A 14,547-nucleotide genomic window follows, 5' to 3' on the forward strand; every position below is an offset into this window, starting at 1 on the left:
GTCCATTCTCCCCTCATATTATCCCCCCATACATCCCCATCCTAACATTGTACAACCAGTACAGTCCACATCATTCTCTCTCATCAATTATTGGTTTACAGGGAAACCTGTATAGATCACATGACCAATGAGGATGGAGGAGGACCAGAGTCACGTGACTGAGAAGATACTAAACCTCACCCTGGAGATCATCTACCTGCTGACCGGAGAGGTGAGGAGGATTCTGGGAGGTCACATGACATCACTCTTATCTCTATTAATAAAACCCGGACCGGAGAGGTGAGGAGGATTCTGGGAGGTCACATGACATCATTCTTATCTCTATTAATAAAACACAGACCTGACCGGAGAGGTGAGGCTTCTGGGATTCTAACATGATATTCCTATTGGTTCCTCAATACAGAGATTTCCTCTTCTGAAGTCAGGTGATCATATGACCATCACAGTGCCTCCATGTGACTCCCTAAACCCTGAGAGACACAACATGCAGAAGATTCTAGAAGTCACCAAGAAGATGATGGAGCTGCTGACAGGAGAGGTGAGCGGTGCTGGGAATTCTTTCTTGTAATTTTTTTTTTATGGATTTTCCCAAAAATAAAGAAGTTACATCCATTGTATTTCACAAAACAGGCAATGAAGAGGGTATATAGATATTATACCATGAAGAGGGTATATAGATATTATACCATGAAGAGGGTATATAGGTATTACACCATGAAGAGGGTATATAGGTATTACACCATGAAGAGGGTATATAGATATTATACCATGAAGAGGGTATATAGGTATTACACCATGAAGAGGGTATATAGATATTACACCATGAAGAGGGTATATAGATATTACACCAGGAAGAGGGTATATAGATATTACACCATGAAGAGGGTATATAGATATTACACCATGAAGAGGGTATATAGGTATTACACCATGAAGAGGGTATATAGATATTACACCATGAAGAGGGTATATAGATATTACACCATGAAGAGGGTATATAGATATTACACCATGAAGAGGGTATATATAGATATTACACCATGAAGAGGGTATATAGGAATTACAACTTGTAATAGCCAGAAGATATACAGCATACTTGGACAGTATATGCATGTAGCACCCTCTAGTGTGTTCTAGAAGTAGTGTAGGAAGTGTTAGAATTTAGAGTAGGTAAATTTAGTTTAGCTCAGGGCTAAGCCTAATCCGTGGAATCTGGGTCATGGCTGGATAACTCATCCCGACAGCTTTTCTGGTGCCTCCTTCTGTTTCTGGGACATTAGAGAATGTTCTAGAGCTAGTGGGCAGGAGGATAAGAGGACCTGCCTGAAACATTTATGAGACCTTGGTCAATCCCCAGTAGAGGGCTGGCAGGGGGCAGTGCTTACCTCATAAATAGACATGTGCCATGCCAGCAGGGCAGTTGGGTGGTAGATAGAGATACAGTGCTGAGGAAGCTGTCAGTGGCCCTTAGGCATACAGCATACTTGGACAGTATATGCAGTAAACTGAAATAAGTCAGAGGAACCCTCAAAGTTCTGGATAGAACATGAGCTGTTTGGCCATCTGATGGACATGTCTGGTTTTGGTGGTTGCCAGGAGAACGGTACTTGCCTCAAGAAGAGTTGAAGCTGTTATAGCTGCAAAGAGTGGGCCAACTCAATATTGAACCCTACAGACTAAAACTGGGATGCCAGTAAAGTTCATGTGTATGTAAAGGCAGGTGTCCCAATACTTTTGGCAATATAGTATAAGTGAAGGTTTTCAGTAACCGGGAGCACCTGGTATAATAGTTTGTAGATGGAGGATATGAGGTGTGGTTGGTGTGGGCCTTGGATTCATATGTGTTTGAATTTGGTTGGGCGGTGTAAAGCTAATGATGGAGGGGGGGGGGGGGGGTGGAGAAAAATGCTTCCATTGAATATAAGAGGTAAAGAGGTTATTGGGAATATGGAGCTTAGTGTGGAATTCCTCAAAGGGTCTGAGTTTGCTTGTAACCAAATCTACAAAATGACGCAACTATAAGGAGAATTATCTGCAGGACTGTGAAAACAGCAGCCAGGACTATTAAGAGGAAAAGTCTCACAACAGATTATTGACCACAATGTGGTGGATAAGAACAGTCAAGGTAATGAAAAAGCCAACGATACCACTGCAAAAGGTCCCTGTTCCCCGCCACTTTCTCCAGACACATCACAAGCACATGGCTTATCTGGAGGTCATGGCAACTGAGACCATCCACAAGGGTTCACCTACTGATAATGAAAGGTTCTCCCTCTTATGTAGGAAGGAGACCTTCTGGATTTATAAGTTTGGTTCCTTATCACCATATGGCCTGAATGAGGACTTAGAGATCCATAATATTGTCTAATAATAATCCTCATATCCCATTAACTTCTTTTTACCACTTTGTGTGTCATAATTGTTGTCTCTGGCAGACATATTAACATTAATAATAATATTTTATTTTTTATTATTATTATAATATTAGTTAGTTCTTAGAATATGCACAATAGTATACAGGCAAATAGTCCCCTTTTTATTATTTTCTTTTTCTAATTGATATGACGATATTTTGTACATTTGTGATTATACTGCAGAGTTTGTATTTAATGACAACTGACTCAATGGCAGCCATAAGCATGGATGGGTTAAGTGGCATCCAGATCTGCATAGCTCCGCCCACTCCCCGCCCCTCTATTGGGACACATACAGCTTAAATACTCCAGTTGCCTTTATCCCCATAACTTGATAAAGCGCATGCACGTGAAACACGTCATCACGGCAACTTTACAAGCTTGCATTCCATGCTGGGACCCCGAGGCTTCCTCTGGTTCTTCCTGCTCCCTCCCACTAGCCAACAGTGATGTCACCCGAGCGCGCTGCTGTGCTCCGTCTGCTTCCCCGAGTGGCAGTATCGTATTTCCCAGGGCTTTTGGATTGGCGCCCCTCTATCAGCCCTTACCGCAGTGCTGGATGACCCTTGATTAATGCCTAGGGATCTTTTGCAGTGGTATTGTTGGCGTTTTCATTAACTTGACTGTTCTTATCCACCACATTGTGGGTAATAAACTGTTGTGAGACTTTTACCCTTAATAGACCTGGCTGCTGTTTTCACAGTCCTGCAGATAATTCTCCTTCTAGTGACCACTGGGGGGCACCTAGCGTGGTCTTTTGTTTTGTGTATGCCTGTATCTTGCACTATACAAAGTGTATTTGACAGCTGCATAGGTTTGTCCTGGTCTTCCCATGAATCCATCTATGATCTGTGCCCTCAGCGCTCGGTATACATGTTTGTTTAAAATGACGTAACTGAAATCTATTGGCTTCGGCCCAGGACAGGATCCTTCCATAGGACAGGGAGTCTGGGATTGAAGGATTATATAAAAGGTTAAGCAGGAGAGAACATGGTGAAGAAAGTAAAAACTGTGTGCAACATTTTTTCCATATGGACAACATAAATAGCATAGGGGAGGAGGATTGTTTCAGTGGAGAGGACATGGTGGAGTCAGCTGACCATAATAAAGGGCATGGGTGAGTGGGGAAGATAAGCCCAAATTCTGTTTCAGACCAGCGACTGGGTGGGGGATGGACAGACCAGGACATAAAAGTCTGGAGGTGGGGGGCATAATAATAATTTAACCACTTCCCACCAGAAGGCCGTCATATGACATCCTGGATTGAAGTGGGGATATCTGGATGATGGGTGCAGCTGCAGGCATCATCCAGATATCTTTCTTTTCAGCCAGCAATTCCCTATCTTGTTAAAGCCATCCTAGAAGCTCATGAAATGCTTGATTGCTTTTACATGCAGCGGGACATCCTCCACCGCCCTTCAATGCCTCTCCCGGGGCTCTCCCAATGCGATCGGGGAGCTGGAAAAACGGATCCGGCGACTGATTACTATAGAGCTGATCAGAGACTGGATGGTCCCCGGCCATCTTTATGCTCCTTGGAGGCCGAAAGCAACATCATGATGTCACTTCCGGTGCTGGCAGATGTAAGCACTGCCGATTTTTATCCTGGAAAGCAGAGATCAATGTACTTTTTTATCTCATGCTTTCCTGGGTAGAGGAGACATCTGGGGTCTACGTGACCCCAGATTTCTCCATAAAGATAACCTGTCACGCCTTATTCCTATTACAAGGGATGTGTACATTTCTTGTAATAGGACTAAAAGAGATCAAAACAAAATTAAAGAGTTGGTGTACAAATAATAAAAAATTAATAATAACGTTTTTAAAGCACTCCTGTCCCCCGTGCTCGCACGCAAAAGCAAACGCATACGTAGGTTGCGCCCGCATATATAAACAATGTTCGGACCACACATGTGAGGCATTGTTGCAAACATTAGAGCGGGAGCAATAATTCTAGCACTACACCTCCTCTGTAACTCAAAATGTTTACAGGTTACCTGTTTAGAAAGCGCCACCTATAGAATTTTTTAGGTATCGTAGTTTTCCACGAGTGTGTGCAATTCTAAAGCATGACACATGTTTGATATCTAATTGCTCGGCATAACATCATCTTTTATATTCTGGTTTTTTTTTTTTTGCATTAGAATTCATTTTGTGTATTTTCTCCAAAGAAATTGTGTTTGAAAAATTGCTGTGACCGCCATTTTATTCTCTAGGGTCTTTGCTTAAAAAATATATATATTTTTAATGTTTGGGGGTTCTGAGTAATTTTTTAGCAATGAAATGATGATTTTTACATGTAGGAGAGAAATGCCAGAATTGGCCCGGATGGGAAGTGGTTAACAGGTCAGGTGCTCCCAGACCACCCCTTGATCTCAGCCAAAGCAAAGTGGATTGTGCTATGCGATGGGACTTATGGTGCCATATAAATGTAACAAAGGTACTTTGCAGCAATTTCAGCTGAGAAAGAGGGACTTGGACCGGGAGAGTCTCAAATAGGTACAGCAGTTTGGGGAGGAACCACATTTTGAGGACATTTACCGTGCCTAGCCAGGAGATATTATACAGTAAGCATCCCATTGTTTCAGGGATAAATGTCTTGAAATAAAGAAGGAAGGTTAGCTTAGTATAATGAGGAGAAGGTGTCACATGAATAACGAGGTATTTGAGGGAACAGGTACACTAGTGATAGGAGTAAGCGGATTGTAAGGTGCCCAGAGTTGTGGGAGGAATGTTGATAGAAAGATCCTCGATCTTAGAAGTATTAATCTTATACCCCGGCAGTGTACTCAGGTAGATGATTGACAATTATTAGTAGTTATAATTTATACACAGCATGTTTGTTACAATGAATGTTTTATTATAAATTCAGAGTGGAAACCTCGGGGATTATAATATTGTTGTTAAAGAAGAGTATAAAGAGGAGGATGAGGAGTATGGAGTGATGGAGGAGGTTTCAGAAGGACACAAGGATATGATGGAGCCACCTAATACCAGGAACCCACCAGAGAGATGTCCCCGTCCTCTGTATTCCCGGGATTCCACACAGGAAGGTCACACCATCCCTCACTGTTACAAGGTTGGTGGGATGGAGTATCTAGAACATGGACTTGTGGAGATGATGCGTGGATTTTACAGATGATTTTTCTCTCATTTTCTTTAGGGTGAAGATCTGATAGATATAAAAGTTGAGGTTAAAGAAGAAGAAGAAGAGAGGTATGTGAGGGATGATCAGCAGTCTTTGGAGGAGGATGGAATAACGGGGACATTTATAGAGAAGGACACTCCTACAGAGATCAGCACAGGTGGGTCATTAACACTAAATACATTCCTCCACCCATACTGCTCACTGATTGGTCCAGAGGGCCCAGGTCTAGCAAGATCTCTGACCCCAATTTTCCCAGATTTGCTTGCTCTGATATCTGCTGGCTGTGCCGGGAGGAGGGATATGTCTGTATAGTCTCAGACCCAAGTCACTGAGTGCAGTCTCAGGAGATTGGAGGCAGTGGTGTGGGACCCCTGCAATTTGTCTCAAGTAACATATAAGCTTCCACTGATTACTGAATACCAATATTATGAGGCCTGACCCCCACACTATATACTTTATGTTGTATATTACATACTCCTGACCCCTGCACTATATACTCTATGTTGTACATTACATACTTCTGACCCCTGCACTATATAATCTTTGTTGTACATAATTACGATACTGTATAGTCCTAACTTTTGTATCCTATATAATAAGTTGTATATTACATAAGCCTTACTTCTTTTGCACTCATTTTCTACCAGCTGGACATTTTATATCTGATGATCTGATTGGAGGACAGACTTTTACATGTTGATAATAATGTGATAACATCCTCAAACTTTGGAACCTTAAACAGAAAGTGATAATGAGGGAGGAGTCAATAACCCAATGATGGTGGTCTTCAGGATCAGTCCAGTCTTCATCTTGGTTGTTCTCCCCCCATCCTCACTCTCTGACTTCTGGTGGGGCTCAGCCCCGCTGTTATTCATGACTAAATCATGGACTAAATAAGGAAGTGCAGAACTTCTTGTGTTGGGAAGATGGCAATGAGTGATAGAGGGGGTGGGCACACTCGTCCTATAATCCCCTCATCACTGTCACTCCTATAAAAGACAGTTCTCATTGTTTCCTCACTCTCTGACTAAGGTCCATGAATAAAGAAATGAACTGGTAGGAGATCAGAGGACCCATTTACTAGTTACCTTGAGGGGGAAATTGTAAGATCCTCAGAGACAAGGCTGCCTGGTGTGGGCGGAGTCCTGGTTTAGGGGAACCAATCTGCTCATGTCTAGTAATAATCGTTTTATTTCTATTTTAGTACATGGACGGGAGATGAGGAAAACCTCAGAGGATTGTCTCACTTTGTCTCCAGACTGTAAAGTAGAAGATGAGGACATCACACAGTATAGTCCAGGAGAAAACCCGGCTACCTCAAATGTCCATCCGGCACCACACAGTGTAGATGGAACATTGTATTCCTCTTATCCTGAGGAACCTCAGACTGTGAGGGGCGGTGCCATCCTTCCAACAGATAAGAGGTTGTCCTGTACTGAGTGCGGGAAGTGTTTCCATTTTAAATGCAATCTTGATGTGCACAAAATATCTTGCACAGGTGAGAAGCCATATTCCTGTCCTGAGTGTGGGAAATGTTTTTCAGACAAGTCCAGTCTTTACCCACATCGGAGATTACACACAGGGGAGAAGCCATATTCCTGTAATGAGTGCAGGAAATGTTTTTCACGAAAGTCCCAATTAATCATTCATCAGAGATCTCACACAGGGGAGAAGCCATATTCCTGTCCTGAGTGTGAAAAATGTTTTTCAGCCAAGTCCGCTCTTTACAAACATCAGAGATCGCACACGGGGCAGGAGCCACTTCCCTGTTCTGAGTGTGGGAAATGTTTTTCACAGATGTCCAGTCTTGCCAGACATCAAAAGTCTCACATGGATGAAAAGACTTATTCCTGTCCTGAGTGTGGGAAATGTTTTCCAACAAAAAGATATTTTGTTATTCATCAGAGATGTCACACGGGGAAAAAGCCATATAACTGTCCTGATTGTGGGAAATGCTTTTCACTGAAGTCCCAACTTCACAAACATCAGCAACTGCACACGGGACTAAAACCATTTTCCTGTTCAGATTGTGGGAAATGTTTTGTACGAAATTCATACCTTGTTATACATCGGAGGTCTCATACAGGGGAGAAGCCGTATTCCTGTTCTCAATGTGGAAAATGTTTTTCACAGAAGTCTGATCTTTCCAAACATCAGAGGTCTCACACAGGAGAGAAGCCATATTCCTGTCCTGAGTGTGGGAAATGTTTTTCACAGAAGTCTCATCTTTACAGACATCAGAGATCTCATACGGGGGAGAAGCCACTTTCCTGTCCTGAGTGAGGGAATTGTTCCTCACTGAAGTCCTGTCTTCCTGTACGGCAGGGATCCCACACAACCCTCGAGGTGTATTAGTGCCTTGAGTGTGGGAAATGTCTTCTATATGAATGTTGCTGGACATCACATCTCTCATGTGTGGAAGAAGCACACCCTGATATACACCTCAGATATACTCCATGGCTGATCTTCATCATGTAAGAAACACTTCATAAGGAGATCAGAGATCACCAAAGACATGGATGAAGTGTTGTACCCTGTTGGTCATTGATAGCAGTAGAAAAATAAAAATGGAGTCTGTGACGGAACCGCTTGGCACCCCGACTAGGTGCTTCCTTCCGCCATACCGTGCTTCCTGCCCTCCAAACCCTTCCGTGCAGACTGAGAGCTAATACCAGCCCCTTTTAACCCAAACATTGTACACAGACAAGATGTGAGGTAAAATCCAAAGGAATGACTGTTTATTGAAACTCAGACACATACTTCATACCGTACAGGAGGACATCCCCTCCTGATCATATTACCCTAACAATACAAACAAGAATATAATTAACATAACTAAGAACAGCCAAAATGGACTACGCTACTCCCCCTCTAGCAACTGATAACTTACAGTGATATACTTAACATGAGCTAATTAACTGGTCACTTAAACCAGCCTAGGTGGAGGGGACAATACTAGTAGACAGACAGAGACAATGGAATAATGAGAGAGATCTACTTCACATAAACACGTTATAGCAGGAGGCTCCAGTGGTTTCAGCTGATTACATAACATCTACAGTCATTGCTGGTTTGAGGCATAGAGGCTCCAAATATGGAAATGGAACCTCCAGTTCCCGGAGTCTGTGTGTTTTGGGGAGACATAAACTTGAATCAGAAACAAGACCACTCCACGGATCCCCCAGGCATACACCTTCCAAAGAGTAGTGTTCCCTTAAATGCCAGGGCCCATAGTCACTGGGTAAGAGGCTCGCTTCCAATCCTCTCCAAAAGCCTCTGTCCTGGTTAGGTCTGTCACAGAGTCATTACCTTTCATTGGCTGAGTACATTTTGTGGTGTGAGCTTTCAGAAACATTTAGAGGTCTATTTAAAAATACAAAAATAGTTGAATGAGTGTGACCAACATTCGCCCAGCTGTGACAGGTTTTGGCAATATTTTATCTCATATGATCATCGGCTCCATCTAGTGGCCATAATGCGTTATTGCACTATTTTTACTGATGGAGGTATTTCAGGAAAAATACCGTAATATGGCCACTAGATGGAGCTGGCAATCATAGGAAATCACTGTGTTAATTACAATACAGCCAGAATTTTTAACAGCTGAATGAATGTTTGTCACATTCGTTCAATGAATTTTCTGTAAATCGGGAAAAAAACAAGGGTGGTTAGTGAAAGCAGCGCAGATTACACACACTACACATTGTTAGGCACACAGTTAACCCTTTTATTGCCCCTAGATGTTAACCCCTTCCCAGTCTGTGTCATTAGTACAGTGACAGTGTATAGTATTATTATTGATGTATTGGTGATGTCGGTGTCAGTTAATGCCCCCCCCCCCCAGTGAATGTCAGCTAGCGTCAAATTGCCCGCCACACTTTAACAGTCCCACTCTAAGTTGCTGATCACCACCATTACCAGTATAAAGTCAAAGCTGCGTAAATTCCACCATAGTTTGCAGACTATAACTTTCACTCAAACCAATTAATATACACTTCATGGGATTTTTTTTGTTTTTTACCAAAGTCATGTAGCAGAATACAGTTGGACCTAAACTTATGCAGACATTTGAATTTTGTTTAATAATATTTTTTTTTATTGGATATATTTTACAATAGAAATAGTTTTTTTTTTTTTTCAAAATGTTTGATTTTTTGTTTATGTAATAAAAAATAAACCCAGTTGTGATCAAAGGCCACAAAAAAGCTTTATTTGTGTGAAAAAAAAATGATATAAATGTAATTTGTGTACAGTCTTGCATGACCGCGCAAATACCAGTTAAAGTAGCGCAGTGGTGAATGGCAAAAAAATGCTCTGGTCATGAAGGGGATAAAATATTCTGGAGCTTAAGTGGTTAAACCAACCATTCATTTAAAACTAAAAATGTGCATTTTGGCCATTTGATGGCGCTAAGTATAATAGAAATTGGTGTCATCACCTGGGCTCGTCGGCCTCCTGCTTCAGGGGGTGTGGCCAGATGGGCACATTTCTACACATATGGTGGACTTGTCCTAAAGTGCTCCTCTTTTGGATGAGGGGACGCTTTTATTTTTTCAGGTACGACATTCAATATTACCAAAGATGCAAGTATTACCCTACTGATGTGTAGACTGTGTGGAGAGGAAGGGTCTATCTGTAAATAAATGCACCGTCCCCTGGGATAAAATATGAAATAGTTATGTAACCAGGTTGGTAGGCGACTAATAAGGATGGAGGGAGGGAAGGGAAAGGAATGAGACAAGGAGGGGGTAAGTCTACCAAACACTGGATGTGGGGATTTGAATGTGCCTGTCTATTAATACCAAAGACCAAAAATGGATAAAAAAGGATAATACATGTTTATTGATTATAACAAACAACAATATATATCAAATCATAAATAATACAATATCTGTTTAAAGTAGATCTTGTGGATCTACGCGTTTCACTTAACAGAGCTTCCTCAGGATCCAAGAAAGAGTATATTCTTATCAGATAAATCCATATAAAATCACAATATCTAAAACAGACAATAATAACAAAAGCTTAGGCATTTTTTGATTCCCCTTTGTTTCTCTCTCTTTCAGGACTTAAAAAAAATGATTTATTTTTTTTTTTCTCTGTGGTATTATGGATATTTTAGTGTGGATCTCCTTCATATCTCTCACTCGTCTTGTACACATCTTCATTAATGTCATATCATTGTTCACTTACCCCATTGCACCTTTCCTTATTTATTCACACTCTCTTTGGTTGTGTTGGCCCTCACACTCATCTATTTTATTTTTGTGTATTGATAGTCACATTTACACTTCACTCTGTGTGTCACTTTATATAATTCTAATATCCCTTTCTGGGGTCGTCAGTATTCATATTGCACATACCATTCACTGCTTTTTCTGGTTGATCTTACTCTTTTTCGGTCTTTAGTTCCTTATATTTCAGCTGTACTCTATACAGATTTCTAAACATCATCATACATCACTGATGCAGGGAGCAGTGTTTTTGATTTGATTTCTTACTAAAAGGGTAAGGACATGTTTCAATGGCTTTTACTTTGTGATCTTCCTCTCCGCCTTCCAATTTTTTGGAATCCCCCCCCCCCCCCGATGGCCCAATTTAGTCTGATTACTCACACACCCTTTTTTCTTTTTTCCTTTTCCTAATAATTTATATATTTATTTATATATTTTTATTTATAATTTTAAAACATTTTTTTCATTTCTTTTTATATACTATGTATATTGATTTGTTATTAATGTTTGTTTTAGATATTGTGATTTTTATATAGATTTATCTGATAAGAACATACTCTTGGATCCCGAGGAAGCTCTGTTGAGCGAAACATGTAGATCCACAAGATGTTCTTTAAACAGATATTGTATTATTTATATGATTTGATATATATTGTTGTTTGTTATAATCAATAAACATGTATTATCCTTTTTTTTTATTCATTTTTGGTCTTTGGTATTAATAGACAGGCACATTCAAATCCCCACATCCAGTGTTTGGTAGACTAATGGGCCATACACACTATAAGATTTTCTGAAGACTTTTTCCTTTAGACTTAAGCCCCGTACACACGTACCGATGGTCGGCTTACAAATGTTCCTCTTTTCTCCCCGGGATGTCGGTGTCTGCTGAAAAGTGCAAAGACAGCACAAGGACAGCACAAGAATTTTGTCCGCCGACTGCAGAAGTGATGTCATGTAATGGTTAACTTTCCCTGTGTTTTCTATTTTCTGAGCATGCCCAGTCTTGCAAATCTGCGGTCTGTCGGCCGAATTGTGTACTGACAGGCGAACAATCGTCCGTTCTGGTGTCGGCATACAAATATTTTCATGTTTGCAAGAAAGACTTTTGTCCGCGGATTGTGCGCAGACATCTGTCGGAGGCACCATACTAACACGCGTACAATCGGCAGATCCTTCGTCCACCGACGTTTGTATGCCGACGATCGGTACGTGTGTACGGGCCTTTACCAAAACCATTTAATATGAGGTCAAACCTAAACACTTTCAATTTGTATGCAATCTGGTAGGCCCTTGCACTACAAAGAAAAAGTAAATCTGAAGGAAATCTAACCACAAAAGTTGGATAGTGTGTATCCAGCTTTACTCCCTCCTTGTCTCATTCCTTTACCTTCCCTCCCTCCATCCTTATCAGTCACCTACCAACCTGGTTACATAACTATTTCATATTTTACCCTACTGAATAAACCAGTCGAAAATGTCCCGGGACACACATGGACCTTAGTATACTTCATGTTCTTCCCCATGACTAAGCTCTGGGGGCGGAGTAAAATGTGTTGGGGGCGTGTCCTGGTGGGAGCTCAGGCTGAGGTTGTCTCTCTCATACCACCATAAGACTCCGTGGATGTGCGGCACCAGCGATCTTTCCTCTCTTCCTTAATATACTTCATGTTCTTGGTGGCCAAAATTGCTATTGGGACCGCCTGGAAAAGCCCAGATATAGAAATTGTCCTAACGAAGTGTAAGCTCACATGGATAATGCTAAATGAAAGAAAGGTTTGTGTCTTCCGAGACAAACAACCCCTCTTCTATATAATATGGTCTCCTTGGCTCCCCTATCTGCAGGTTCCAAACACAAGGTGCTGACTTCGGGAACGGCTGGCGGTAAATCCTTGGACAGACTTACTTCCTTTTCTCTTTCTTTCTCATTCCCATTAAAATCAATGAATGCTTTCACCCTGGGGGGGGGGGGGGGGGGTGTGCTGGTGGGGCAGTGAAAAAAAATCATCTTTGGAGCATGTTTGGAGTGCTAAAAAAAAGCACCTCAAAAACGCCCCTCTCTATTGAAATGAATGGGAAGCGCCTCAAAAGCACCTGAAAAGTGCTGCAAAAGCGATGTGTACGTAAACGATCGCCTTGTAGAGCAACTCGTTCAGTTCAAAATAGAGCTAAAAGGCAAAACATTATATATGTGTATACTGTATATGTGTGCATATACAGTATATAGATATATATTTATATACAGTATCTCACAAAAGTAAGTACACCCCTCACATTTTTGTAAATATTTTATTCTATCTTTTCATGTGACAACACTGAAGAAATGACACTTTGCTACAATGTAAAGTAGTGAGTGTACAGCTTGTATAACAGTGTAAATTTGCTGTCCCCTCAAAATAACTCAACACACAGCCATTAATGTCTAAAGCGCTGGCAACAAAAGTTAGTACACGCCTAAGTTAAAATGTTCAAATTAGGCCCAGGGTGTCAATATTGTGTGTGGCCACCATTATTTTGCAGCACTGCCTTAACCCTCTTGGGCATGGAGTTCTCCAGACGTTCACAGGTTGTCAGTGGAGTCCTCTTCCACTCCTCCATGACATCACAGAGCTGGTGGATTTTAAAGACCTTGCGCTCCTCCACCTTCCATTTGAGGATGCCCCACAGATGCTCAATAGGGTTTAGGTATGGAGACGTGCTTGGCCAGTCCATCACGTTTACCCTCAGCTTCTTTAGCAAGGCAGTGGTCGTCTTGGAGGTGTGTTTGGGGTCGTTATCTTGTATAAATACTACTAGCCTGCAGACCAGTCTCTGAAGGGAGGGGATCATGCTCTGCTTCAGTATGTCACAGTACATGTTGGCATTCATGGTTCCCTCAATGAACTGTAGCTCCCCAGTGCTGGCAGCACTCATGCAGCCCCAGACCATGAAACTCCCACCACCATGCTTGACTGTAGGCAAGACACACTTGTCTTTGTACTCCTCACCTGGTTGCCGCCACACACGCTTCACACCATCTGAACCAAATAAATTTATCTTGGTCTCATCAGAGCACAGGAGACGGTTCCAGTAATCCATGTCCTTAGTCTGCTTGTCTTCAGCAAACTGTTTGTGGGCTTTCTTGTGCATCATCTTTAGAAGTGGCTTCCTTCTGGGATGAAAGCCATGCAGATCAATTTGATGCAGTGTGTGGCGTATGGTCTGAGCACTGACAGGCTGACCCCCCCCCACCCCTTCAACCTCTGCAGAAATGCTGGCAGCACTCATACGTCTATTTCCCAAAGACAACCACTGCATATGATGCTGGGCATGTGCACTCAACTTCTTTGGTCGATCATGGCGAGGCCTGTTCTGAGTGGAACCTCTCCTGTTAAACCACTGTATGGTCTTGGCCACCATGCTGCAGCTCAGTTTCAATGTCTTGGCAATCTTCTTATAGCCTAGGCCATCTTTTTGTAGAGCAACAATTCTTTTTTTCAGATCCTCAGAGAGTTCTTTGCCATGAGGTGCCATGTCGAACTTCCAGTGACCAGTATGAGAGAGTGAGAGCGATAACACCAAATTTAACACACCTGCTCCCCATTCACACCTGAGACCTTGTAACACTAACGAGTCACATGACACCGGGGAGGGAAAATGGCTAATTGGGCCCAATTCGGACATTGTCACTTTGGGGTGTACTCACTTTTGTTGCCAGCGGTTTAGACATTAATGGCTGTGTGTTGAGTTATTTTGAGGGGACAGCAAATTT

The 14,547-nt window shown here is 41.9% G+C and overlaps 2 protein-coding genes across 2 annotated transcripts in view; one reads left to right on the forward strand and one right to left on the reverse strand.

The window, feature by feature from the left end:
* The window catches only part of LOC309544000 (uncharacterized protein), a gene marked incomplete at its 3' end in the record, with an annotated part of 48,812 nt that overhangs the window by 19,961 nt on the left and 14,304 nt on the right, over nucleotides 1-14,547 (reverse strand). The gene's annotated exons all lie outside the window — the stretch shown is intronic.
* LOC309543999 (uncharacterized protein) lies at nucleotides 90-8,358 on the forward strand. The gene is made up of 5 exons (XM_082276399.1): nucleotides 90-211; nucleotides 404-538; nucleotides 5,287-5,493; nucleotides 5,578-5,719; nucleotides 6,767-8,358. Exons 1-5 carry the CDS (start codon nucleotides 128-130, stop codon nucleotides 7,843-7,845), a joined length of 1,647 nt encoding a protein of 548 aa, XP_082132525.1. The 5' UTR covers nucleotides 90-127; the 3' UTR covers nucleotides 7,846-8,358.

Source organism: Pelophylax lessonae (assembly GCF_965119305.1).
Source record: "Pelophylax lessonae genome assembly, contig: HAP1_SCAFFOLD_601, whole genome shotgun sequence".
NCBI lineage: Eukaryota > Metazoa > Chordata > Amphibia > Anura > Ranidae > Pelophylax > Pelophylax lessonae.